At 44.3% G+C, this 27,930-nt stretch overlaps 1 protein-coding gene across 3 annotated transcripts; it reads left to right on the plus strand.

Moving 5' to 3' along the window:
• Nucleotides 1-917: 917 nt before the first annotated feature.
• On the plus strand, nt 918-27,848 carry LOC128071306 (transmembrane protein 248). Of its 3 annotated transcripts, XM_052664188.1 has the most exons (8): nt 952-967; nt 15,958-16,028; nt 16,393-16,569; nt 19,591-19,876; nt 21,502-21,652; nt 22,644-22,827; nt 24,159-24,302; nt 25,125-27,848. In XM_052664188.1, the coding sequence occupies exons 3-8, from the start codon at nt 16,411-16,413 to the stop codon at nt 25,143-25,145; spliced, it is 945 nt and encodes a 314-aa protein (XP_052520148.1). In that variant the 5' UTR covers nt 952-967; nt 15,958-16,028; nt 16,393-16,410; the 3' UTR covers nt 25,146-27,848. The 3 variants fall into 3 exon arrangements, with proteins under 3 accessions (XP_052520149.1, XP_052520148.1, XP_052520147.1); XM_052664189.1 differs by lacking the exon at nt 15,958-16,028 and having other exon boundaries at nt 918-967; XM_052664187.1 differs by lacking the exons at nt 952-967; nt 15,958-16,028 and having other exon boundaries at nt 16,372-16,569.
• The last annotated feature ends 82 nt before the right edge of the window (nt 27,849-27,930 follow it).

Below are 27,930 nucleotides of genomic sequence, written 5' to 3' on the forward strand. Positions count from 1 at the left end.
GCGGTGGGAGGGAGACTCAAGAGGGAAGGGATATATGTATGCATACATATGCCTAATTCACTGTAAAGCAATTATAGCCCAACAACAACCAACACAAATAACGAACAAAAAAATAGTGGTGCTATAAACCTTACTAGGTCAGTTTGTGCAGACGTGCAAGTGTTTCTCCAAGGTAACATTCTCCGGAGATAATGTATACCTTCAAGTTTACTGGACGATGCCAATTTATTTTACAAATTCATTTCATAATTTTGATTGCAGCAAGGGATACTTTTATCAGCAGAGATTAATCCTGGAGCAGAGAGACACACAGACACACGCACACCCGCACACCATTTGCACGCATGCACACACTTTACACACACACCCATCAAACACTAAACATCATATACATGCACCGCCTGCAGCCTCGTACAAAAAGCGCACGGACACACAGAGATCCACAAACATGCATGCACCACAAACAAACACGCACCACTCATGCATACTCCGCGCAATCACTCTCACTACACACCACTCTTACACAGAACACGCAAAAGAACGTCCCGCACTCCACGCTGGCACGCACGCAGCCCACGTACTCCTGTGCGAGCCCCCCACGTGACCCAGCCCGGAAGCGTGGCCTCCGCCTCCAGCGACTGAGGAGTCTTGTCCCCGCCGCGCCGCCGTCGGACGCCAGGTGTCGGAGGTCAAGGCGGCGTTGGCCGTGGCGTTTTTTCCTACCCGGAAACCACGGAAGCCGGACCTGGTGACGAGACCGTGTCGCGGCGGCGGGAGCCCGACTGGCCTCTGGTCCTCGCGTTGGCCCCGCGGAGCCGGACGCTGCCCCCGGCGCGGCGGGGAGAATGGTGCCGAGCGGCCCCGGGCCGGCCGCGCGCCGCCGCTAGTGAGCTCCGAGCGGCCGCGGGCGTCCGGCGAGCAGCTGGCCCGGCCGGGCCCGGGGCGCGCCGCTGCCCACCGGGGCGGGGTGAGCCGGGGCGGGCGGGGGTCAGGGCTCGGCCGGGGCTGACGAGGGCCGGGAGGGGGTGGACCGGCTGGGTTTCGCCCTCACGTCTCGGGCTGCAGCCCCCGCTCCAGCTGCCGATGGGGGTTGGTCCTGGTCCGGCCTAGGATGGTGGCCTCGGCCTGGGTCGCCCGCCACCGGGGTTTGTCCACTCGCGTCCCCGGAGCCAGCGTTCCCAGGAGGCCCTCGAGATGGCAGGACTTCCCACGTCTGGAGCCGAGGCCTGGATAATTTGGATTTGGCACGGGGAACGTGTTGGTAGTTTGCCTTTATTGACTTTGGGTCGCGTTTGCGTTATTCCGTTTGCGAAGGATACACATTTCAAGATGGGAGGGAGAGACTTGCGTATGTGCAGACACTTGACGTGAACTAGTGGCATTTTTGTGTGTGTCAAGCTTGGTAACTATCCAGAGCGGGGGTGGATTATCATCCTCACTCATATGTTAATAAACTAGATTGAGTGGCTTCAAGGTAATCTAGAGGCCGGTAATTTTAGTTCCCTTGATAGGCACCCTCTGGAATAAGACTAGGCCTGTTGTGCTGCTTTCAACCGTGTAAATACCATAATCGGTGGACAGCTGGTGAGGGGGCCTTTGTTGAAGAATCCGGTGTCTGTAGTTTAGTTCTCAGCCGATGACAGCCTTGGCTGAGCGTTGAATGATGAGCTGCTTTGCGGTCTGCCTGAAAGCAGGAAAGCTTGTGGTTGCTGAGTTGCTACTTTCCCGCCTCAGAGATGAGCCCTCCCGGGAGGTAGCGGGAGGCACGACCCCAGGGTTGGGGATGACTGTTGGTTTGTCCCTGTAGCACTCTTTTTGGTGAGCTTGCAGTCTGAGCTTTTTGTATCCCATGTGTAGATAGTTCTCCGTTAAGGCTTGAATGATAAAAGCACCTTCCTGCTCCTTACTGCGTCTAAGAAGTCTCAAAGGAAATAGACCTGTTAATACAGCTGAGATACACTTTATGACTCCAAGCCTGTTTACTCTGGGAGTAAGGAGGCAGTGTGTTGACTTCGTAGTAAAGGTTGGGGAAGAATTTCTGTGGCCTAATTGAGATGGACTGGAATCAGGGCTGCGGAGGGCGTCTGGGTTCTAGGATCACAAATGCTGATGGAGCGCACCTGCTCTGTTGGAGCGGGAGCTGCAGCTGCTGCAGGGAAGCGAGACAGACCTATGTGCAAATATAGTTTTTGCTGGCAAGGGACTTAATTAGAGAAGGGGATGGGGGATAAAACGGGGCAGGACTTAATTGCCATATAGAGATACCAGCTCTTAGAGATTTCCTTCTGATTAGAATCAGGAAACTTTCCTAAAGGAAGTGACTTTTTTTTTTTGAACTTTTTAATTATTTTTGTTGTGGTACAGCTGATTAACAAACTATGTTGCGATAGTTTGAGAGGAACAGTGAAGGGACTCAGGCATACATATACATGTATGCATTCTCCCTCTAGCTCCCTTCCCATCCTGGCTGCCACATAACCTTGAAGGAAGTGACTTTTTAGGTGGACCTTGAAGGATGGGGAGGGTTTGGGTCATTCTAGGTTTGCTGGGAAATGAAAAAGCTTGGGCCTTTGGTGGAAGGGCACCCGGTCTAGGTGGCTAGGCAGTAGGTGTCTGGAAGTATTCGCAGCGACAGCTGGTTAAGGGTTGAATGCTTTTCTGCTTCAGAAAAACACAGGCTACCGAGTCTGACTTCTGGTGGTTTTCTGGGATACAGAGAATTGTTTGCATTTGATGTATGTGTCTTGTTTTGTTAAACAGCCAATGACACGAAGCAGTGCTTAACTCATTTTAAAGACAATGAGAAAAGATGCTGATTGTAATTCCTGTCTGGTATTAACAATCAGGAAATTAAATTTGCTGTCCTCTAGTGGTTTATGTGCCTGTGTTTAGTTTGCCAGAACACAGATCTAGTAACATCTCTGCCACTCTGGCTGCAGCCGAGTGATAAATGGCGGACTTTTAGCCATCACCTGAGTGTTTTTAAGGACACTTAGTTCACTTCACAGAGATGCTGTTTGTTTCTATTACCCAGTTGTTGAAGAACTGTTGAGGCTGTTCAAACAGGACACCCTGGAATGTTATGATTAGTCTTAGGACCTCACTGGCTTCAGCCGTAGCTTTTCTTTAAACATATAGGGACCAGCTTAACTTTTTACTCCTCCTTTTTAACTCTTCTTCCCTCTCTCCCCACTGCTCTGTCTCCTCCTGGTTACAGTCAAGTGTCTGAAAAAGAGTGGTCCTAACAGGGATGGCAGAGCTATGGGATGTTTTTGTCACTGTTAACCTGCTACAGAGTGATACTGACTTGTGAGAGGGCTTTAGAATTTTTTAAGAAAAGTTAAAAAAATTTTTTTCACTGAGACATTCCAATTAAAATGAAAAAAAGGTAATGAAGGAAAGATGATAAGAGTTTTTAGCATATTAAATTTCCATTTAGGATTTGTTTGGTAAATGTAGAAATCCTTAAATTATCTTTTCCATACCAGAGGTATGCCACTCTTTCTGTGTATAATTATAAACCTGGGGACTGTAGAGCAATGTCTGATGGTGATCGTTTGCAGAGTACTGTCATTTGCCATTTTGTGCTATTTGTTTTAAAATGCTGTTTTCAGAACATATCCCAGTCTTTACACTGTGTTCAGATGTTATGATTCCATGTTGTGTTCATTTAATCTTGTCATCACTCATGATTTGTTTTCTTAAGTATCTGTTAATTAAACCCCAAATCATTACATCTCAATCCAAAGATACTCTCAGTTTGGTTTTTAAGTAGGTCAGCAGTTAAAAAAACTAAGAACAAAGAGATGAGTTATTTTCAATTTTGGGACTGAAAAGATGAATTTATTTGTTAAAAAGAGGGATCATGTTGGAAATTCCCATGATTTTATGTCTTGATTTTGAAAACGGAGCAATGCATTAAGTAGTTACAAGTAAGTAGAAATACAACGAAAGTCTGAATTTTGGAAAATAAGTCATGAAATTATATCAGCCCACATTGTTTTCCTTTTGTCTTTATTTGAGTACTGTTATTGCCTAAAATGCACATTTAGCAACTGAAACTTTATGCTTTCTGTTATTTCCCTTTTGATCATTTAAACTTGTTGGGTGAAACAAGTTTTTGAGAGTCTCTTCTGCATTGTAAGTTGTATTCAATTAAGAAACAAGAAACTATTGGCAGGGGATTCCACTCATCTTTGCTTTATACCCTGGTGAAAGTGCTGAAGTGGGAGTTGCCTTGCTAAAGAGATGGGAAATAAGGTAACTGTTTTAAACTTCAGAAAAAATCAATCTTAATTGTGCTTATATTGAAGTCAGCTAAAATATACTATCAGTGGTATGTGCATTTTTTTTTTCCTATCAGGCATTTGACTTGAAACCTACTTATCAACCCTGGTATTGTGATTGGTGGCACAGGTTTTGAGGTCAGGTGAATTAAGTCAGAATCTTAATTGAGTACTTCCTGTGACTTTTTTGTAATATAACGTTGTATAAATTAACCCCTTTTGATTTCCGTTTCCTCTTGGGTAAAATGAGGATAGGCATATTTACTTAGCAGTGTTGTGAGGATTGGGAAATATGTATGTAAAGCACTTGTCACGGAGCCTAGCCCCAGCACATTTTAAATGGTGGCTATTAAAAATGACCCTTAACCCCTAAAGAGAGAGGTTTCTGCTTGTATCACCGTTGATGTCTTAATTGCAAAGCTGTATGACTGCTACTCAGTGTGTATCTCATTTGATGGGGTGGACTCTGTATTCAAACCCGTAACATCTCCTGGGAGGCAGTGGAGCACTTGGTAATGTCCAGGCCCTGGAGTCTAACTGGACTTGAATCCAGGTTCATTTAGGACTTCGCGCAGCTTAGCCAACTTCCTTATGCCTGAATTTCCTCATCTGTAAAGTACAGATGTCATGAGGATAAAATGTGTGCAAAACTCTTAGAACATCGTGCTTCACTCATCAAAGTGGGTGGTAATGTTAGATGTTACTGTTGAGCACCTTCCCAGCACCAGGTCCTGCCCGAGGGAGGAGGTGTGCAGAGACGGCGTCACAGAAATGAGAGCCCACAGGCACAGGATGCGTTTGGAGTTCAGCTGGGCTGAAGGAGGCAGTGGGGCTGGAGAAAAGCCACTGCTGAGAGACGCTGCAGCCGTGGGAGCAGCGGGGCTGGCAACTGGTAACTGCTGGGGTGTCGGAAAGAGTCCAGAATGGCTGGCAGGGGTCCCTGGGTAGAGAGCTGGCTTTCTTTACGAGGAGGAGCTGATGTGGAGGCTTTGGATAGGCTTTGACCTGGATGGGTGGTTCGAGGTGCCTGTGGGTCCTCTATGTGGAATGTTCCAGTAGATGGATGTTTCCATCTGGAGTGAAGAAGTAGGTGAAATGGACAGGAAGCTGTGAATGAGTGTGTCCACCTTGAGCAGAGGGCCAGCGGAGCCCAGGGGGGAACCCCAAGTTTTGAAGAAGAGTGAGAAGGAAGAGCAGCCAGGAGAGGGAGGTCCTGGCAGCTGGAAGGTGGGGTCGCCCTTGGTGTCCATTGCCACCGGGAGGTAACAAGGACCGAGACCCAGACCTCGGCTTCAGTGTCGAGACCTTTGTGGAGACCTTGACGTTTTTCTTAGACTTTGTTGCCCTGCATTTGCTTCTCTGAGGGTCTTTTCCATCTGTATTCACTTTTTTTTGTGGGGGAGGGAGGTGGTTTCTCAGTGCTGGAGAGCTGGGTGTTGAGATTGCCCAGAGTTTCTGTGAGAGGAGCCGGTGTCCTCATCTCTGCTGAGTCTTGGATAATCCAGCATTGCATCCATTAATGTTCTTTATTAGCCTTAGGGTTTGTAGCAACCAGCCTTAAAGCCCTTTGACTATCTTAAACATCACAGGATATTTGAAAAGGCTACTTTAATTTTTACACTCAGAATGAGCCTCTCCCACATCAAGGTGACTGCCTGGCCTTTTCTCTTAGCATAAGGCCAGCATGTTCCTTCAGTGGGCGTTAGAACCAGCTTGCCTCCCTCACCCTCCCCACACAGTCCCCCTGTGGGCTCTTCCATCACTTCCCTGACTCCTAGTCTCCTCAGAACTTTGAAAAGGGTGTGACTTTATAAGAGAGTTTTAAGGAATTTCTCATTTAGCCTAAGGTCAAAAATTCAGTTTAATAAAATGGTGGTTTTGTTGTTCATGTGAAGCGAACTTTTTGATCTAGGTCACAAGTAGTGGTTTCGTGTAACTTAAAATAAGTCAGGAACTGTTTAGGAAATATCATCTGAGAGTGTGGAATCCCCATCCTGTGCAGAGATTCTAGTTTTAAACTGGAACAAGTCGCCACGTGGTGTACTTTAAAGTATGTGGGCTGTGGAGAGGGGCAGAGAGATGCACAGAGGACTTGCGTATCAGCATGATGAGTGTTAATTTACTTCCTTTCCAATAAAATATCATAATTGCTAACTTATCTGTTTCTGCCTTCACTGTTCCCTCGGGAGGCCTTCCTCTTTCACTGGCTCGCTCTCTGCCTGTGGATGTGTTGGTTTCCTCACTTCTCGTGACCCGCACGGCCCTTCCTCCCTCTCATTGAACCAGTGGGGTCCCCCTGTTATCATTTCTTTATGGTCTGATTCCCCCCAACCAGAGTGAGATTTCAGGGATCCCCAGTGATCTCCCCAGGTGGAGGATTGTGTTTATGCAAGCTCAAGTTTACCTGAGTACTTTCTAAAACACCAGGAAGCTCAGAGACCCTTTCTTTTGTTACTGCTAATGCTGGGTCACTTCTCAGCAATATTTGGCTGATACTTCCTCCTTCTTGACACTCTTCTCCTATGCCTTGTAGGACCTTTCACCATCCTGGGCACCCGTTTAGCTCAAGGTCACCCCATCCCAACCCCAGGCTCTCCCAGCCTCTGCCCTAATGGAGGAGCCCACGCTTGTCTGGGGAAGCTCTCTGCACCACCTGCCCTAGGAGCGCGCAGCACCGGGTTGTCTGGAGGAGTCTAGTCAATGTTCTGATTTTAGTTTTGGTTTCTCATAAATCCAAACACAGATCGCCACAAGTTGAGCTTTGCCTTTCTTTAGCACAAGGACATATTAAACAACTGTCGTGTTTTCTGTTTTGTGTTGTTTTTTTTTTGTTTTCTCTCTAGGTGGGTTTAACAAATTTTCTTTCTTGTTTATTGCCTTTATTAATGAAGAAAATTAATGGAATTAAGGTTTAATGAAATTTTATTTGGACCAGGAGACCAGCAGGGTCAATTGACAGTCATTTATAAATTTTAGTTAGAAATTATTATAAAAGAAATACATTCTCGTGATGGAAACGTTAAAGAAAGACATATAATCTCACCACCTAAAAGTAACCACCCTTGTTTACATTTGAGGGTGTGTTATGTGTTTTTTTCCCCTATTGGTGCTTGTGTAGCTCTCATACTTTAAAAACCTGAAATAACCGCATTTTATGTGTTTTAGATCTGTGTTAATGGCTACATAGTTTTCCTACTGGGGCTGTGTTATACTTTAACCATTTCTCTACTATTGTTAGATATCTGGTTTTCCAGTTCTTAAAATTTTATATACTCCTGAGAAGACTGTCATAGTAGTTAAGTCTTTGTTTTCAGCAGGGAGGGTTTTCTCAGGTTAACTTGTTAGAGGCAGAATCACAGAAGTAAGTGTGTGCTGAGCTTTAGTGCTGTTGGCATGCATGGCCAGGCTGGTCTCCAGAAAGCTTGTAGCAGTCTCTTCTCTCCCCCTTTTGAGGACCTCCTAACTTGTGGCTTGCTGGAGTTGACCCTAGGATAATCTCAGCATTGCCTCTTGCTTACTTAAAAGCTGCAGCCTGATGTTTAATGTTGTCATTGAGCTCGTCTCAGAGCTCCAGGTACCGAATCGATGGACTTTAGCTGTGTGCGCTCACACTTGGGAAGTTGGCTCTTGACTTGTTCTGAGTGCTTTACCTCCCTAGGCTTTGCAGAGAGGCGGGTCCAGAGCCCAGGTCACATCTTATCTTTATCCTGGTGAACGTCTCCGATTGGGGTTGGGATGCACTTGGGGTTGGGATGCACGAGTGTAGGAGGGAGGTCAGCTGGTGTGCTTTCTTCTCTCCATAGAGCTTACCTGATTTTTAATTAAAACTGAGACATTTACTGTTGAGAGGATGACGGAGATTTACTTGTAATTCTTTGCAGGGGAAATAAATTTGTTTAGCTCTTGTTAATTCATCTTTGAAAACACTTGTAAATGGTGGAAAGGAATTTTAACTTTATGAAGTATTTGGGCTTTTAATAATTTCACTAAAAACCCACAAAAATGCTTTTACTTTTTAAGTGAATCCAATAGGCTTCCTCTGGAACTTGTTCTAATTAAATTGGTGTATGTTGACATTGCTTGCTAATTTGTGGTTATTTATGTTGAGATATATATACATGTTTATATGTATATGTGTGTTTATTTATATTCTAGAGTGATATGGTTTTAATGATAGCTTTATCTAGAAGGGAATTCAAATTTTTTTGTTTTTCTAAATATTTCATTATTGTAGTTCCAGGTGGTGCATAGTTCCTAATTATTTTATATGCAATTCAGATTTCATTGTTTTCTTAATAAATGGAGCTCTGATTTACTGTTGACATTTTTGTTTCTGAAACCTAATATTTTATTTTTTAATTGAAGTATAGGTGATTTACAATATTAGTTTCAGGTGTACAACATAGTGATTTAATACTTTCATAGATTACACTCTCTTTAGAAGTCTTATAAAATATTGGCTGTACCCTATACACTGTCCATTACACCTTTGTAGCTTATTCATAGATGGTGATTTGTGCCTCTTAACCCTCTACTGCTGTTTTGCTCCTCTCCCTTTCTCTCTTCCCACTGGTAACCACTAGTCTGGTGTATCTGTGAGTCTGTTTCAGTTTTGTTATATTCATTTGTTTGTTTCATTTTTTAGATTGTACCTATAAGTGATAAAATACAGTATTTGTCTTTCTCTGACTTATTTCACTAAATATAAGACCCTCCAGGTCCATCTGTGTTGTTGCGAGTGTCAAGATTCATTCTTTTTCATAGCTGAGTAATAATCCATTATATGTATATGGAATATTTTCTTTTATTCGTTCATCTGTTGATGGACACTCAGAACATAGGTTGCTTCCATGTCCTGGCTATTGTAAACAGTGCTGCTATGAACATTGGGGTGTGTGTATCTTTTTTAATAATTAGTTTTGTTTTCTTCGGATATATACCCAGGAGTGGAATTGGTGGATCATATTGGTAGTTCTATTGTTAGTTTTTTGAGGAACTCTGTACTGTTTTCCATAACGACTGCATCAATTTACATTCCCACCAACAGTTTACTAGAGTTCCCTTTTCTCTACATCCTTGCCAGCATTTGTTGTTTGAAGCCTGTTTAATGAATAGAGAGTTCTATTGCTCAGCATCCTTGACAGTATTTGGTATTATCAGTGTTCTGAGTTTTGGCCTTACTAATAAATGTGTCCTGGTACCTTGTTTTAATTTGCATTTCCTGATGATATGTGAGAGCATCTTTTCATATGCTTCTTTGCCATCTGAAAAATCTTTGTTGAAATGTCGGTTAAGCACTTTGGCTAATTTTTAAATTGTGTTGTTTATTTTCTTGTTGAGTTTTAATAGTTCTTTGCACGTTTTGGAGAACAGTCCTTTATCAGATGTCTTCTGCAAATATTTTATCCCAATCTGTGCTTGTCTTCTCATTCTCTTGACAGTGTCTTTTGTAGAGCAGAAATCCTTCATTTTAATGAAGTCTAGCTTACCACTTCCTTTTTTCATGAATGGTGCTTTTGATATCCTTATCTAAAAAGTCATCACCAAACTCAGGGTTTTCCCCAGTGTACCTCCTAGAAGTTTTGTAGTTTCGCATTTACTGTCGGGTCTGTGATCCATTTTGAGTTCGCTTTTGTTGAGAGTGTAAAGTCTGTGCCTAGATTCATCTTTTTTGGCGTGCGTATGTCCAGTAGTTCCCGCAGTATTTGTTGAAAGACTTGTCTGAGTCATTGTATTGACTTTGGTCCTTTGTCGAAGATCAGCTGACTGTGTTTATGTTGGTCTATTTCTGAGTTCTCCGTTCTGTTTCATTGATCCAGTTGTTCTTTTGCCATTACCACACCGTCTTGATTACGTAGCTTAATAGAAAGTCTTGAAGTCAAGTAGAGTCAGCCCTCCCACTTTGTTCTTCTCCTTCAGTATTAACTGTTTTGGTTTTTTACCTCTCCATATAAACTGAGAGGAAGTTTGTTGATACCCACAAAATAGTTTGCTGGGATTTTGATTGGGATTGTGTTGAATCTGTAGGTCGAGTTGGGAGGAACTGACATCGTGACATACTGAATCGTTGTATTGATTAACATGAAACATCTCACCATTTATTTAGTTCTTTGATTTTGTTCATGAGAGTTTTGAAGTTTTCCTCATATAGACCTTGTACATATTTGTTAGATTTATACTTAAGTATGTAGCAAGGGGAGTGCTAATATAAATGATACTGTGGTTTTTAATTTCAAACTCAGCTTGTTCCTTGTTGGAACATAGAAGAGCAACTGGCTTTTGTATATCAGCCTTGTATTCTGCAGTCTTACTGAAATTACTAATTTATTTTTCAGTGTAAGTCTGGATTCATTTGATTCATTTAATAAACTTATATTTTAAAATTACCTACTTGGTGTTTAGCTATTGATAAAGTAGAGACAATAAGATGTTGTGTCTACCAGCGAGAGGCTTACAGCTTGGTTGGGGTAGACATGTACGCAGGCAGCTGCAGTAAGGTATTTCATTCTGTGTGAGAAAGTTTTGGCGTATAGTGGGGACATAAAGGTGAAAGTCACTTCTCCCTGAGGGACTGCTAGGGGTGGGAAATGTTTCATAGGATGAGGTAACCCTTCATCCGGGACTTGAAAGAGGGAAGTTGAAGTAGTGAGAAATGGCGTATGATGGTCAGGAGGACCTCTGGACTCAAAGGCCTGCAACTGTAGTATTGTCTAATGTGTTCTAGGAATTGTAGGCAATGGCACCTCACTCCAGTACTCTTGCCTGGCAAATCCCATGGACGGAGGAGCCTGGTAGGCTGCAGTCCATGGGGTCGCTAAGAGTCGGACATGACTGAGCGACTTCACTTTCACTTTTCACTTTCATGCATTGGAGAAGGAAATGGCAACCCCATCCAGTGTTCCTGCCTGGAGAATCCCAGGGACGGGGGAGCCTGGTGGGCTGCCGTCTGTGGGGTTGCACAGAGTCAGACACGACCGAAGCAACTTAGCAGCAGCAGCAGTCAAACCATTAAGAAGCAGACAAGACGTAGTTTATGATTATAAGGAACTTGGACTTTATTCCTAGGTCATTTGGAGCTCTGAGATAATAAAGCAGTGGCAAGATTAGATTTGCATTTGAAAAAAGTCACTGACAGGAAGGTGAATTATTTAACCCATTGCAGGAAGATCCAGTTGAGACTCTTAGCAATAGCAAGTGAAGATGATAAGGGCCTGAACTAAGGAGAGTATCAGAGGGGTGTGGGAAAGAAGAGTCAGAAGTAAGAGATGTTGAAGAAATAGAATCTTTTTTTCCGTATGTATTTACTTTGGGCTGTGCTGGGTCTCCGCTGTCTCCTGCTGGCGCTCTCTGGCCGTGCAGTGCAGCGGCCGCCCTCTCGTCGCGGGCTCCTTCTCACTGCAGTGGCTTCTCTCGTTGTGGAGCACAGGCTCCAGGGTCATGGGCTGTAGCAGTTGTGGCGCACAGGCTTAGTTGCCCCACAGCATGTGGGATCTTCCCGGACCAAGGATCAAACTCGTGTCCCCTGCATTGCAAGGTGGATTCTTAACCACTGGGCCGCCAGGGAAGCCAAGAAATATAGTCTGTAGCGCTTAGTAGTTGCTTGGGTATGGGGCAGCAGTAGTCTAGGATGTTCTCCGAAGGTCTAGGTTGAGATGGGACTGCAAGAGGAAGGGTCAGATTGGGCAGGAGTGCAGGTTAGTTCAGTTTTCGACATGTTGTAGAATGTATTAAGTACAGGGGTAGTCAGTGGGCGCTGAGATACAGAGGTCTTGGGGCTGTGGGACATGTGGAGGACGGATGCAGTGTCAGTCTCCATCATCTTAAGAAGATGGGGCAGAGCAGGTAGATCTGAGATAACATTTTGGGAGGGAAATCCACAAGATTTGGTGATGAAATAGATTGATGATAGTGGTGAGAGAAAGTCATACAGGTAAATGAGAAGGTTGAGGAAAGTTTACATTTTGAAATGCTTCCACTAAAAAAGAATACAAAAATCTGAGATAAGATTCCAGCTGCAGAGGTTAGAAAAACCAAGCTGAGCTAACCCAAAGAAGGCCAGTGCAGAAAAATAATTTTTTTTTAAATGGAGAAAGTACTAAAAAAGAAAAGAAATTATCTAGATGTAATCTGTAAACCCAAATACTGCTTTTTTTGAAAACACAAATACAATACAGCTCTGGTAAGGCTGATTAAAAGGAGAGAGAAGAAGACAAACACGTCACAACATTTGTAATGAAAAAGAACAGGACTACAAGTAAAAATTGAACAAATCACCAGATAATACTGGTTTCCCTGGTGGCTCAGGTAGAACAGGATCTGCCTGCATTGCAGGAGACTCGGATCAGAAAGGTCCCCTGGAGAATGGAATGGCTACCCACTCCAGTATTCTTGCCTGGAGAATCCCATGGACAGAGGAGCCTGGCGGGCTACAGTCCATGGGGTCATAAAGAATCAGACATGACTGAGCAACTAATGCTTTGACTTTCACAATTAAAAATTGGACAAATCATAAGATAATACTGTGCCAGAAATGTTAAAAACCAATATAACATGGGCAATTTGCTAGAATAACATGTCTTATCAAAATTACTAGAAATAGAAGACATAGATTTTTTAAAAATTATTTATTTATTTTTGGCTGTGCTGGGTCTCTTGCTACAAGCGGGCTTTCTCTAATTGCAGTGAGCAGAGGCTACTCTCGTTTCAGTGCGAGGGCTTCTTGTTCAGAACGGGGGCTCTAGGGTGTGAGGGCTTCAGTAGTTGTAGCACAGGGGCTCAAATAGCTGTGGCGCGTGGGTTTAGTTGTCCCAAGGCATGTGGAATCTTCCCAGACCAGGGATCGGACCTGTGTCCTCTTCATTGGCAGGCAGATTCCAACCACTGGACTACCAGGGAAGTCCAGCTTATTTTTAAAGCATGAGTAAGTAGTTAAGACAGCCCGTCAAAATACAAAACTAAAAAAAACTTGAGTCCAGATGTTTTTTTGGTCAAGGTCTATCAAACTTTGGGGCTTCCCTTGGGGCTCAAAGAATCCGCCTGCAAGACGGGAGACCTGGGTTTGATCCGTGGGTTGGGAAGATCCCCTGGGGAAGGGAAAGGCTCCTCACTCCAGTATTCTGGCCTAAAGAATAGGGCTGTATAATCCATGGGGTTGCAAAGAGTTGGACATGACTAAGTGATGTCCAACTGGTTTTCACTCTATCAAGCTTCCCAGAGAAAGAAGCAAATATCTTATATATGTTGTTATAGAAAATAAATGAGTGAACACAGTCAGTTAATCCTATGATATTAGAATGACCTAACCATACTAGTCAGGGAGTATATATAGCTAAGGAGAGAATGATTTTGGCTTATCATTTTTTTTTAATCTCACTTGTGAATAGATGTGGAAATTCAGAGAAAAATTTAGCATACATAAGTCAGCAATATAGTTTTAAAAGATCATGATTATATTATTCAAGAAATGCAAATAAATTGTTGTGAAAAAAAATGAGCATAGTTCATGTTAACAGATTAAAGGAGAAAAATTGATTGTTCAGAGGTTGCAGATAAAGCATTCATTAAAATGTAACAGTTATAATGAAATTCTCTTTGCAAACTTGAAATAGAGGGTACTTCCTTAACCTGATGGGGAATTTCTGTGAGAAATCTTTAACATATACCATATTTATTAGTGAAGCATTAGAAGCATTTCCTTTAAAGTCAGGAATGAGGCAAGGATTCCTATTATTGCTGCTTCTGTTCATTTCACTGAAGGTTCTAGTCAAAGTAGTAAGAGAAAAAAAAAGATGAAACAAGGGTTGGAAAGAAACTCTTACTGCTTGTGGAGTTACTGTCAAGAGAAGCTACAGTCTAATTCAAATTTGAAAGATTGTAGCAAAGTGTCTGAAATTGAGATCAATATACAAAAGTCTATTGCTGCTGTATAAACTAACAACAATGGAAAACGTAATTTTTAGAAGACACTGTCAATGGTAGCTGTATAAATGATCTTTGAATCAATCCAACAAGATGATTAAGAGAAAATTAAAAAAAAAACCAAACTGTTGAAAAAGAAAGTGGACCCAAATAGACATTTACTGCTAGAGGATATGAGGTTTCTTTAGAAAACGATGAAAATGTTTGAAAATTGATTATGGTGATGGTTTCCCAATCTATGAATTGAATTGTATACTTTAATTGAGTGGATTACATGGTGTGTGAATTTTATCTTAATAAAGCCATTAAAAAATTAAGAACCTGTCATAGGGCCAAAAATACCATAAACCATATTTAAGAAAAACCCAGACTTGGAGTAGTTATATATAATGTTTAGAAAAAATTGGAAAAAAGGTCCAGTGTCTAAAATATCCGAAAACAAAAAACTTTTGAATGTTAATAAGACATAGGCAAACATCCTACTGGTGAATGGCCAAAGATTCAGGCAGTTCACCTAGGAAGAATCTATATGGCTGATAAAGAAGTAAAAAGACACTCTTTTCAGGGAGATGTAATTTAAAATAATGGTGAGATATACAGTTTCACATAAAATATCAAATGTTGGCATGAATGTTGGGAAATGGAGCAAGTGCTTTCCTTGCAGGTAGGGGGCTGGGGAGAGGAGTATAAACTGGGACAACTTCCTTGGAGAGTCTGACAGTCAGGTTGCAGATGGGCCTACTGGTGACGTCTTTGTGTTAGAACCACTCTTGTGCCTGCTGAGGTGTCCTTTGTGAGTGACACAGTGGGAAGAACCCGAGATAACTCAACTATGATACAGTTGCATCGTGTACAGCAGGTAAAACCAGTGGACTGGGTCAACAGATTATGTCTCAAATCAGAAGGTTGAGTCAAAGCCTTGTGAAAACAGACAGGTACGCAGCCTGGCTCGTTGCAAGTGGTTGCTCTTCGTTCTTAGGTGCTGTTGATGCGTCTTTTTCTCTCTCAACTTTAAAAGCTGGCACATATTTAAAAAACCGTTTTTAGTATTGTCGCCTGATCATACATACAAGAACTTATTACGTGCCTCTGCAGTTCTCGGGGCCAGGAGCCGGGGCTGTAGCAGTGAACAAGATGGGCAGCATCTCTGCTCTCATGGAGTCATGAAAGAGGGATGATAAGACTGTAAACAAGTTGAAATTTAACTGAACAGTGTGAAAGGAATTGAGGTGGGGTTCTGGGAGATCGGGGGTGGAGGTAGTCACAGAGGGGCTCTCTGAGGAGCTGACTACTGAGCAGAGACCTGCTTTTGAAGAAGAGCAAGTATGTGGAAATTTAAGGGGGAAGGACTCGAGGCAGAGGTAAAAGCCTTCAGGTAGGATATGTTCAAAAATTCCAAGGATAAAATAGGAATAAGTTTAGCAAAAGGAGTGCAAACATGTGCTTTGAGAACTGCAAAATACTGAAATAAGGAGAACATAAATCAGTGGAGAGGCACCCCAGGTTCGGGGACTGGAAGACAAATACCATTAAAGACTGATCTGCAGGTTCAGGTGACTCCCCTGTAGAGATTGAGAGCTGCTCCTGAGAAAGATGCGTGTGGCCAGCGCCCAGTGAATGGGGGAGGGAATGTTGGTGGAGATGGAGTTACCAAGGCTGGCGGGGCTTCTGGATCATGACACCCTGTGGGCCTTGACAGGAAGGCTCAGCTTTAAGCAGGGGAGTGATAAAATTCAGGATTTGTCTCCACCAGGTGCTGGAACGGGCAGGAGTGTGGTGGTGAACAGGATGGAACGTGAATAAATAGAATTCCGCTCTTCAGTGGTAGGAAATGAGAGCACCCTCAGCTTATTTTTGTACATGTTGGCATGTATTTGTGTCGTGTCGCTGACTGACTTACCTGATTTCTTAAGTAACGTGGAGGTAGCAAACGTTCCTTAAAGAATAATTAAGAAAATTCCAACCGAAAGAATGTCTGTCTTTTAAAATCCTACCATTTGGAAGTAATGACAGTTAATATTTAGTGTTTGTTTCCCCCCACCCAGTCTTTTTGAATGGATTTATGATCAAACAGTTCTCAAGTTCAATAACGTGTGACCTCCTCACCCGCCAACCCCATTAAAGAAACAACGGAGTTGTTTGTTTTCTTTCGGCAAGTCTGTCAGTGATGCTGATGAATTCCTTCCAGGTGAAGCTGATCAGAATAATGTTCAGCATCAGCCCACTGGAGAACCTGAAGCTGTACATCAGCAGCCGGCCCCCCCTGGTGGTGTTCATGATCAGTGTCAGCGCCATGGCGATAGCTTTCCTGACCTTGGGCTATTTCTTCAAAATCAAGGAGATCAAGTCACCGGAAATGGCAGAGGTACAGTAAACCCTCAGTCCTCCTCTCGGGTGGGCTGGGCCTTTGTAGGGTGGGGAAACACCTTTTGGCTCTCCACTTGCCTTTCTTTGGTTTGTGACTTATTTATCCCAGTGAGAAGGAGTCATATTTATTGAGAATTTTTGATCTTCCATCTTGCAGTGACTCACTTTGGTAGGAAATAACCTAGTCAGATAGTTATTGATTTAAATAATGCTACCAGCTTTACTGAGACTGTTTCAGCAATGAAGCATGTATTTTATTTTTTTATCTTTTATTTTTTAAAATTTAAATTTATTTATTTTAATTGGAGGCTAATTACTTTACAATATTGTATTGGTTTTGCCCTACATCAACATGAATCCGCCACGGGTGTACACGTGTTCCCCATTCTGAACTGCCCTCCCACCTCCTTCCCCGTACCATCCCCTGGGTCATCCCAGTGCACCAGCCCCAAGCATCCTATATCCTGCTGAAGCATGAATTTTAGAAAGTGCATTTGTAAAATGTCTGTGTCAAGAAGTTCGAGAACTAACTTTTTGCTATTCACATTAAATTAGCTAATTGCAATTAAAAAAAACCATAAGCATTTATTGTAAAACCATATATTGTCATGGAGTTTCATACTGTACTGAAAGCCTTTTAATTGGGAAGAAAGAATTGTAAAATATTAGAAAGCAGGATTTTATTTCCAAATACATTTCTCTTATCAAGGAAAACTCTAGTTATCTACAAACTTGCCTTATAGATTTGTTTTTTGGTCAGTTTAAATGAATTATTTGGGCATTGCTCTTTAATTGCTAATCTAGGTATGTAGTAGTTTTTGAACAGTCATAATACAGATTTTGTATGTTTTTGGAAATTCTCTAGGGGTCCAGCGGTTGACTCAGTGATTTGACTGCCAAGGGCCTGGGTTCAGTCTCTGGTCGGAGAACAAAAATCCCACAAGCCATGCAGCACAGAGCTCCCCTGCCCACCCCAGAAAGCGTGTTCTTACATATCAGAAAACAGTAGTGTCCGCAATCTCGTTGGATAGGGGTGAATGACTGTATACCTGTTAGTAAGTGTACATTATGCTGAACCACTGATACGGTGAATTTCCTGGTGGATAAGTTTCCTTTGGGACAACTTAGTTTCCATCTTAGTAGCTTCTGTGAGTGCCCCCTGCACTTTGTCTTCTTGGGTGTGTTCCTTGGAGGGGATGGGGGCGGGGGCGGCATTGCGTTGCTGTCACAGTGTGTGCGCCTCGTGATGGAGCAGAACTCCGCTCAGTGGTGGGGATGGCACTCGCTCCCGTGCCCTGCGCCGTTCTGGATTATACATGATCTTGGCAAGAGGAACCACCTTCTCTGACACAGAGCAACAAGCTTGAGCTACTTCTCCCACTAAACCCTACCAAAGAGTTTCTTACCAGGAGACGTACTGGCTGGCTTAATTCTCCCTTTTCTGACCCTGCCTGAGTCTTTAGGGCTGAAAATGGACATTCTAGCCACAACCAAAGTTCTGCAGCATCCTGGCATTGCTCTCCCTCCAAGCTCAAGTCCATGTTGAATGCTCAGCCAGGGCCAGAGGTTTAAGATGTAGCCTGGATAATGAGCCCTTGATAAGCAGAATGGAGCCTGACCTTGGCCTTGGCCAACTGTTCAAAATGGACTCGAGCTCTGCAGGAAAGCAGAGCTGCAGGGCGCTGCAGAACTTTATGATTTCATTTCGGGATTTTATTTTCAAATGAGGGGCCTGGGTATATAGGGAAAGTTTGTGACTGAATCAGAAAACTTAATTCTGATTCTGCCTGCTCTCACCTCAGCTGGAGTTGGAGAGTCCCCACTTTGCTCTGGGTCTCAGTTTGCTCATGTCTGGAATATGAAGGGGTGAGACTAGAATGTTCATTCTCAGCTCTAATGTTCTTGAATGTTGAGTTTTCAGGTGTTAGGGAGAGTGTAATTTGAAATTGCTGGTTGCCCTCTTACTAATGCCCACTTCTGATACACTGGGGCTGTAGCGGCAGACTTGGCCACTCGGGAATTACTTGGATGGCATCTTTAATTAATGTTAGAGTTCCTGGATGTGTCATTTGGTTTGTCTTGACATTTGGCAGCTCTTTGTAGATAATGTTACTTGGGAGAAAGGAGTGTGGAGCAGCCTAGGTTGATTTGTTGTTCCCATTCTAGCCTGAGTTCATCTTTGAGTTTCTGCCCAAATGAAAAAACACCCTGGTGGATAATTTACTATGTTGGTATCTGTTTTAAAACTGTTTATAGTTTAAACCATCAGTACAGATATAAAGAGAAGCTTGAGAACATCTTTTCTCCTCCCTTTTGAAATTGTTTCTGTCGTAAAGTGGCACCCAGGGTCCATGACTGGGGGGAGAAAGTATTAACACCAGGGTGGGTATTTACTGTGGTTTCATGTTCTCAAGAGAGAGAGCTCAGTGTAGAAAAGTGACCTTATAAGAAAATATTTTAAGGCAGCCTTTATTTTTAAAAAATAGCTAATGGTACCCAGAGGGGTGGGGGGTGTGAGAGGGAGGTTTAGGAAGGAGGGGACGTGTATACTTATGACTCATTCACACTCTTGTATGGCAGAAACCAGCACAGCGTGGCAAAGCAGTTATCCTCCAGTTAGAAATAAAATGATAAAAATAGCTCATTGTAACTGCTAAATGAGTTTAGATTAATACTTTGAATGTTTTACTACTTCTGTTCAAGCCGTCTTTTCAAATTTGATTCTGAGGCTAGATGGTTTTCTGTAAGTATAGTATCCTTTTTCCTCTTCACATATTTTCCTGAGTTGTTTCAACTCAGCTGATTTACTAGGTCATGCCAATGAGGAGTTCATACTTTAGATTTTGAATGTGAGAGTGTTTGGGGTTTTCACAGTCACGCCCGCGCAGGAAGCTGCAGGCTGCGCTCGCACCGTCGCTCTGCAGCACTGGCTCGGACGCCACACCGCGGGCTGTGACTGTGCCATGGCGCCGGTGGCACTCAGACGTCTCACCCTTGCTTCTCTTTCGTTTTACCAAAGGACTGGAATACTTTTCTCCTGCGGTTTAATGACTTGGACTTGTGTGTCTCAGAGAATGAAACGTTAAAGCATCTCACAAACGACACCGCAGCTCCGGAAAGCACAGTGACCAGCGGCCAGGCCAGGACGTCCACGCAGTCCCCACAGCCCCTGGAGGATGCGGGCCCACTGAACATCTCTGTGGCCATCACCCTCACCCTGGACCCACTCAAACCCTTCGGCGGGTACTCGCGCAACGTCACCCATCTGTACTCCACCATCCTCGGGCATCAGATCGGCCTGTCGGGTACGTGAATGGCGGCCAGCTCCCCAGGCTTTCTCTGGCCACAGCTGTTACCACACAGAGTATTGAGTGTCCGGTTTCCCTCCTCAGACTTGCTGAGTCTTGGTGTGTGTCCTCCCTTTTGTTGAGTTTGAACCAACAAAGTCAGGGAGGAAGCATTTCTACTACATCTCCACTTGCTCGAGTGCTTGGTATGCAGTAGGTGCTCAATGAAAGCTTGCAAGTGGGAGACTGGGAAGAAACTATGAGGCCTATTTATGGTCTTAACATTTTTGAATACATTTTGTAATTTGTATTTTTTAAATTTAATTGAAGTACAGTTGATTTACAGTGTCGTGTTAGTGTCTGCTGTACAGCAGGGTAACTCAGGTGTAGATACACACTTCATCATATTCTTTTCCATTACGGTTTGCCACAGAATAGTGAACGTAGCTCCTTGTACTGTGCAGTAGGGCCTCGGTGTCTATCAGTTCTGTCTAATAGTCTGCCGGAGGGGAGGGAAGGATTGGGAGTTGGGGATTAGCAGAGGCAAGCCCAGGTCTGTTCTCTGTATCTGTGAGTCTGTTAAGCACAGATTGTTTAAATTCTGGTTCATCATGTTGGCGTTTTCAGTACATACTACAGATATTGCTGTTAGTCTTAAGTTGTTTTTTTTTTTTTTTAATGCACTGGGCTAAATGCTAGGAATTAGAAAAAGTCCCAGATCTGGTCTCTTCCCTTTGCAATTTTGGGATATGAAAGAGACAAGCATAACGTAAGTTAATATTCATCAGGCACTTAAGAGTAGTTCCTGGCAGACAGGAAATGCTGTATAAATGCTTGTTAAATAATATGAAACACCTGTAGAACATTGAGCGCTGCCCTTGGACTAGTACTAAACCCATGACAGACTGTAGGTGAATCAGGAGAAGGTTGAAGAAGTAGTGGGAGCTGGAATAATCAGGAGGGGCTTTGTGCCAGAGACTTGAGCCTCAGAAGAATCATCTTTGGTTACCAAGAACCTTTTAAAGTCCTTAAAGGAACTGGGGAGTGCCTGGCAGCCCCCTGCTGGCTGCTCCTGGTGAGAGGTGTTCCCGTGTAAGGCCGTAAGGGCAACGGCTGGGTTTTCCACGGAGCGGGTGGACCTTTTTCTTTTGCTGTGATGTTTAATACCTTGGTGTTCATTTGCACTTTATCTCTCACCTGTCCCATGACCTTTCTTAGGTCTAACCTGCTGATCCTCAGTGTGCTTATATGTGAAAGGGTTACAGTAACACTTCTTCGGTCTTGTTCATGGGATAGTGGTCCACTGGGTGAAGCGATACATACACTGTGCCAACGGTGTGGACTCACGCAGCCCCAGCTTTCCCACCCAGGCATGGCCGGGCCCTGGCGTGGCCTCTCCAGGCGGCGGCCAAAAGCGGCCTGGCTGTGTTTGCCACACCGTGGGTCTGCCCAGTGAGCAGGCCTCAGAGTCTGGCTCGGAACAACCACTGTTGTTCCCGAAACCCCGCAAAGGCAGGGGTCCCACCTCCCTGGGTTGATGGGATTCTTGGGTGGGTTTGATTTCAGGATTCAGTCAAATCCCAGAGAATCATAAATGTATGATTTCTTGCCTTATTTACCAAAACACTGATTTCTCTTTCCAGGCAGGGAAGCCCAGGAGGAGATAAACATTACCTTCACCCTGCCCACATCCTGGAGCTCGGACGACTGTGCCCTTCACGGGCATTGTGAGCAGGTGGTGTTCACAGCCTGCATGACCCTCACAGCTCACCCCGGCGTGTTCCCCGTCACCGTGTAAGTGCGCCCTGACCCCCATGTGTGTATGTGAGAAGCTGTTTACCGTGAACTTGACTAGGATGCATTAGCAGCAAATTCTCAGGACAGCTGGCGTCACATTACCTTGTAGAATTGTCATTGCTGGGACTTGTCTATAGGATTATTTCAGTTTAATTTGCTTTTCTGAGGTAAAACTTCTGCATATAAATATCAGAGGGTTAGTGTTTCAGTAAGGTTGTAAAAGCATCGGGTTGTGTTTGCAGGTTTTAGACTTCCTTTCCTGTTGGTAGAAGAAGCCACAGGAAAGATGCATATGAGCTGATCCTGTGACCATAATGACCCATAATGACGGCTTCTGAGCAGTATTTTGTTCATCTCCATTATCCAGGAAGACTTATGTTTTAAATTGATAGTATAAATTGAACCTTATTTTCCATGAAATAGTTACTGTTGCTGAACCTTCTGCTTCTTTTTTTTTTTTTTTGAGCACCTGTCAGTGTTAACTGCTTTGCCTTTAAGCCTGTTCTTGCCTCTGCTTTCTCTGTAAAGGAGGTAATGATCTATAAATACATGAAATACACAAGGTGGAGCCTATTTAAGGATCTTACGCTGAGTCCTTTTCAAGGGATTAATCTGTTTTAGATGTTCGGAGGTTTGTAGGCCAAATTCAGCATTATTTGCTGTTGGTTGTAACAGCTGATAGAGAAGTTTATATGGAGAACTTCCAGTGGTGACTGAAAGTTTAGCTTATTTGAGAAAATGGGCTTACAAGGAGTGACTTCTTTCTGGTGAGAGGACCTAGGATTGATTTCCGAAAGCAAAAATCTAACACCCAAACTCTCAAGTGTCGGTGCCTAGTTCTTATTCTGTTGTGTTTATTAATTAAAAAAAAAAATCACTGAACTAAAAACATAATAGGCCTTATCTCAAGAGAATACAGCTGTCTCCGATTTCTCCTTCCCCACAAGAGGCCCTGCTCAGCGCTGTGTCTCGCCTCCTTCTCCTGCAGACAGCCGCCGCACTGCGTTCCTGACACCTACAGCAACGCCACGCTCTGGTATAAGATCTTCACCACGGCCAGGGATGCCAACACAAAATACGCTCAAGACTACAACCCTTTCTGGTGTTACAAGGGGGCCATTGGAAAAGTCTACCATGCTTTAAACCCCAAGCTTACAGTTATTGTTCCAGATGTAAGTGAGAAGAATCCTGTGCGTCTGTGTGTGTCCTGAAACTTAGAGCAGACCCTGCTTACCTCCTTTCTTGGGTTAGCTTAGCTCCTGCCATTCTCGATGTCCAGCCGGGTAGGGAGGCCAGGCTGGGGGAGGCTGGAGACTTGCCGAAACACACCACCCCTTTGGTTAAGGAAATTGCTTCTGTTGTTCATTGTCCACTTTGTCCAGCAGCAGTTATGTATTGATTGCGGCTGTGTGCCTGACTCAGAGGGGCTGCCGGAGAGGCTGGTCCGTCTTCCTCCTGCACACGCCCTTTGCTGAAGCGTCTGTGGTTAGTGGCAGTAGGAGCAGTACGCGGTGTGGGACTCAGGCAGATGTAAACAGGAGAGGACTGGCTGGAGACTGATGCCTGGATGGGCTTTGACGTTACAAAGAGAAGACGGCGGGAGGCCGTGTCCTCTGAGCTAGTGGGAGATTTGCCGGTTTTGTTTGCTCCTCAGACTGGGGCCCGCTTTTAAAAGACTGCACTGAATTTTTGTAAATGTTCTTCTCTCTGTCAGTCCATGCCAGGTGGATTTCTTTTCTTCTTGCCTGGCCCCTCTCTTTCCTTATGTCTCACTTTCACCAAGTTGTGGGCGTTGGAACCCCAGGGCCTGCAGGAGTGAGCGGTGGAGCTGAGACTGTGCGGCGGGCAGGGGCCAGGTTCCTGAAGGCCCTCTGGGCCTCCCGGAGGCCTTGAGATCTCAGAGGAGGAGGCCAGCACTGCCTGCGTTGGGGTTGTAGAAATTTGCAAAGCAGTGTGTCAGGAAGACTGGTCTGCCCCCCTGGTACATGAAATGGGATGGAGCCTGAGGAGGCCTGGAGCTGTGAGAAGGAACAGGAGTGGAGGCCTGGCTGGGATCTCAACACCCGGCCGGGCCTGGTGGCCGGTTGCCTGTGGCACTCAAAGGCGAGTCACGGCTGGTGTTTGCAGCCAGGGGCTCATCGATGTGGGGAAAGGCTGCAGCCTCCCTGGGGAGGAGTAGCAAGGGGTTAGGAACACAGACTTGGGGGGTCAGCTGTGCAGCTTGAGGGCTGTGAGAACAAGAAAATAAGGGAAGGAAGGGCAGGGGTTAAAGGCTCCGGGGGGAGTTTGAGCAGAGTACCGCTTTAGGAAGGGATGGTGTGGGTGGTATCTGGAACACCACAAGCTCCGGCTTTCCTCGTTGAGAAGATAGGAGAACCTTCTGTTCCCATGTGTGAAGGAACGCTGAGGCAAGCCTAGAGGTTGTGCCCCCTGATTTCAGGAAGCCAGCCTTAAAATCTCAGTGACTCAGTGTGGATGTCTCTGGTTGGTTCTCTTTGTTTAGGATGACCGCTCGTTAATAAACCTGCACCTCATGCACACCAGTTACTTCCTCTTTGTGATGGTGATAACGATGTTTTGCTACGCGGTTATCAAAGGCAGACCCAGCAAACTGCGTCAGAGCAATCCTGAATTCTGTCCCGAGAAGGTGAGCGGTGGGTGGGTCTGGCCCAGGACTGCTCTAGAGGTCCCTGGGTAAAGTCCTAGTTAGTCCTATTTCCACTTACTGTGGGTGAGTCTTAGTTCCTGTCAGCAGCCATTGCCCCTCAGCCTATAATGTAGTGCTGCATTTTCAACCATACACCCAAGTCTTTGGTGGGAAAAAACTGTTCTCACATCCCCAGTGGAGGGACTTCCCTAGAAGTCCCAACTGCTGCTGGACTCTGTCCTTCCAGTGTCCTGGTCAGCAAACTAAGATGCCACATGCTACACCGTGTGGCCAAAAAACAAAACAAGCGAAATGAAAATTAGATCATCAACAAATTACAAATCAGGGACTTCCCTGGTAGCCCAGTGGCTAGACTGCACTCCCGGTACAGGGTTCTGGGTTCGATCCCTGATCAGGGAACTGGATCCCACATGCTGCCATTGAGCCCTGGTCCAGCCAAATAAAATATTTTTAAAAAAAACTACTTCAAAAATTCTGTATTTAAAAAAATGTTCCCCGCTGGAGAACAGCTAACCCTGAGGGCTGCCTCCGTTCCACTGAGGTCAGTGTGCTGGTCACTTCCCAGAGCGCTGAAATTTGCCCCCATCTCAGCTCAGTGCTTCATGAGATCAGCTGATTTCTATTCATTACCTCCTAGATGAGCTTAATCTTTTTAGCATTTAATCATTCCCCTGCCTGGCAGATGCGTGCGTGTGGCTCCCTGGGTTTGGGGCTGGGCCCAGGCCCCCAGTAGGAGAGCTGGTGGGGCTGAGTTACCTGCTCGTCGCTGCGTGACTGGTTGGCCGTCTTGCTCTCTCCTAGGTGGCTCTGGCAGACGCCTAATCCCACAGCTGCCGTTTTCCGAGAGAGACTGAAAGAACCATAATCATCGCCTGCTGAAGCCAGCCTGGGCCTGGACACTCTGTGAATACATTATCTTGCAATGTTGGGTTATTCCAGCCAAAGACATTTCAAGTGCCTGTAACTGATTTGTATATATTTATAAAAGTCCATTCAGAAATTGGTCCAGTGATGCACGTGCTTCGCACTGGGTGCCGCCAGAACCCTTCAGCCTCACCTGTGGACTCGGCAGGATGGCCCACGCGGCGCCCAAGGACTCTCGACCTCGCTGCCAGAGCAGGCCCTGCTGTCTTTCCCGGGGGCCCGAGGCGTTTCACCGCCATGGGGGAGGTTACCTTTGGTTCTTGTTCAGCGCGATCTGTACAGAATGTTCAAAACAGTCTGCACCTTTGATATACTGCATTTCCAAAGCCACCCCAATCCAGTTTGTGGATTTTATGTGTCTGTGGCTTAATAATTATAGTAACAACAATAACACGTTTTCCTCTGTTTTGCTTGCAAGGAAACATACCTTTCTAAGTTTTTTTTTTTTTTTTTTAATCCCCCTCTTTTTCCCTTTGAAGAGAAAATAGTCACATTTTAATACTACTCTAGTTAGGAGAGATTTGTGCTTTTATCTTGAGTAAAAAGTTAAATATTTAAAAGTCACTTACTTGGTAAAGATCAAAGTTTCATTTTCCACGTGGACAGTGAGGAGTCTGGTCGTGTTTGACTTGAGCTGGCTCAGAGTGCTCCACTGTCCTTTTTCTTCTCTGCTGTTCCTTACCTCCAATATGAAAGTTGAAACAGCTTCCTCACTCCAAAGGGCTTCAAAAATGAAGTACAAATGGCTCTAGAGTGAAAACGAGCCATTCTCTTTTCTGCAGTGCAAATGACAGGAAAGGAGAGGGTGATGGTTCGGTCTAATATTCATGAAAGGGTTTCTTGTTTTCTTTGAGGAGGTAGTGGATTTTTCTTTCCCTGGTGTTTTATGGGGAGGTATTTCATTTTTATGCAGTTAACATACTTGGAAGGAAATGGCAACTTATAGATACAACATTAAGAAAACGTTGGCTGTGAAATCTGAGGGAAAATGATTCTGATTTGCCATTTATCAGGAAAACCAAAAGCATTTTTTTTCTTGTAACATTCTGATGATCTACTTCTTTTATCCCTTTTTCCTTCCAAGTCATTTTCATTTTAAGACGGTTGTGCATCTTTTCTAGCCCTTTATCCCTTATGTTATTACCATTTTTCTTCACAGCTTTTTGCCTTCCTGACTTACAGTCAATGATTTCTGAGAGTTCGCCCAAGCAGTGATAGAGCGAAAGGGCAGTTAGCAGCCTTGGGTGTGACTGCCAGCACTTCTTCCCCTTAACTCCAGGTCTGTAGTCAGTTCTAAATTAGAACCAGCCCTGCAGTCTGAAATATATTGGCCTAGAACATTTTATCCCAAGTTTTTTTTTTTTTTTTTAATCCCAGGCATTCTTGAATGGAAAACATTTGTGGGCTTTTACGGAAGGTTATTAAAATAATCATCATAGTAACTTGATATGTTAATACTTTTTTTTTCCTTTTAGTACATTTCAAGCACAATAATCAGACTTGTGTATCCGTTTTTTTAATGATATGAGTTGCTTACCTGATGCATAGCTAACCAGTTAATTTAGTTTTCTCTTTAGAGACTTTGAGACTTACAAGATGAGATTGAGAAAAAGCCATTTGCTTGGCCTTTCGAAACATCAGTATCATTAAGACCAACAGACTTTAGATGAAGCTGCTACTGAATTAATAAAATCCCAAGGAAGTAGAGTTACAGGAATAGATTATTAACTGGCAGAGTAATATAAAAGGAAGACAGGTGAAAAAAGTCAGTTTCACTGGTTCGTTGGGTCCAGCTTGTTGCTAATATTAATGACCCTTGTGTTAATTACAGGGACTGGCTGGCATCTGCTGGTAGGGGAGGAGGGACTCTGTTAGGCACAAGGAAGGGAAGTGCCAAAAATGCCTGGACAGTATGACTTGTCACGAGGCCAGGACAGAAACACACTTTAAAACCCAGCATTCTCCCCTTGCAGGTGATCTCAGATCTTACAGAAACCCAGTCAGGTGTACAAAGGCAGGCTGGGGATGCCAGGGGTGCTGGGTCCACCGACCCCCAGCAAGTCCAGAGGACCCGTTACTATCCGGGCACGGACAGACAAGGTCCTGTCCTCCACTGTCTCTCACTGGGAGGGCGGGGGACCTCAGGATGAGAAGAGGGTCGTAGACAGGGCCTGTCTCCCCTCCAGGGGCGACCCCGTGCAGAAGCACTGGCCCGTCCTCAGGCATCTTGGACTGGAGTCCAACAAAAGGTCAGCAACTTACTATTAAAACAGTTGTTTCAGATCATATTGATCTCTTTCCCTTTTCCTTTTGTCCTTTCACTGTATGACTTGAATCAGTTTTGATTCTATTTGTAAGTTTTTCTCGTCATTAGGAACCTGCCACTTGTGTTGCGTTCTCTTGGGCAGTGTATCGGGGTTCAGCCTCCTGGTTTTTCACCCTCCTGCAGGCACCGTGGGGTTCCGAGGGCCAGCGGGTCCGTGTCACTCACCTTGCTGCATGATGGTTGGTAGCCGATCTGTCCGGCATTCACTCCCAGGTTAATTTTCTGTGTTGAAACTCTGTGCACATGTGCTTTCCAGAATAAAACGTCTGAATTTATTCGCTGTGTCTCCATTTCCTCCTGTCTGCTGGGTGTTTTCTAAGGGAAGAACATACACGATAAGTCAGTGGGGATGTTTTG

The sequence above is a fragment of the Budorcas taxicolor genome, unplaced genomic scaffold (assembly GCF_023091745.1).
Source record: "Budorcas taxicolor isolate Tak-1 unplaced genomic scaffold, Takin1.1 scaffold335, whole genome shotgun sequence".
Classification (NCBI taxonomy): domain Eukaryota; kingdom Metazoa; phylum Chordata; class Mammalia; order Artiodactyla; family Bovidae; genus Budorcas; species Budorcas taxicolor.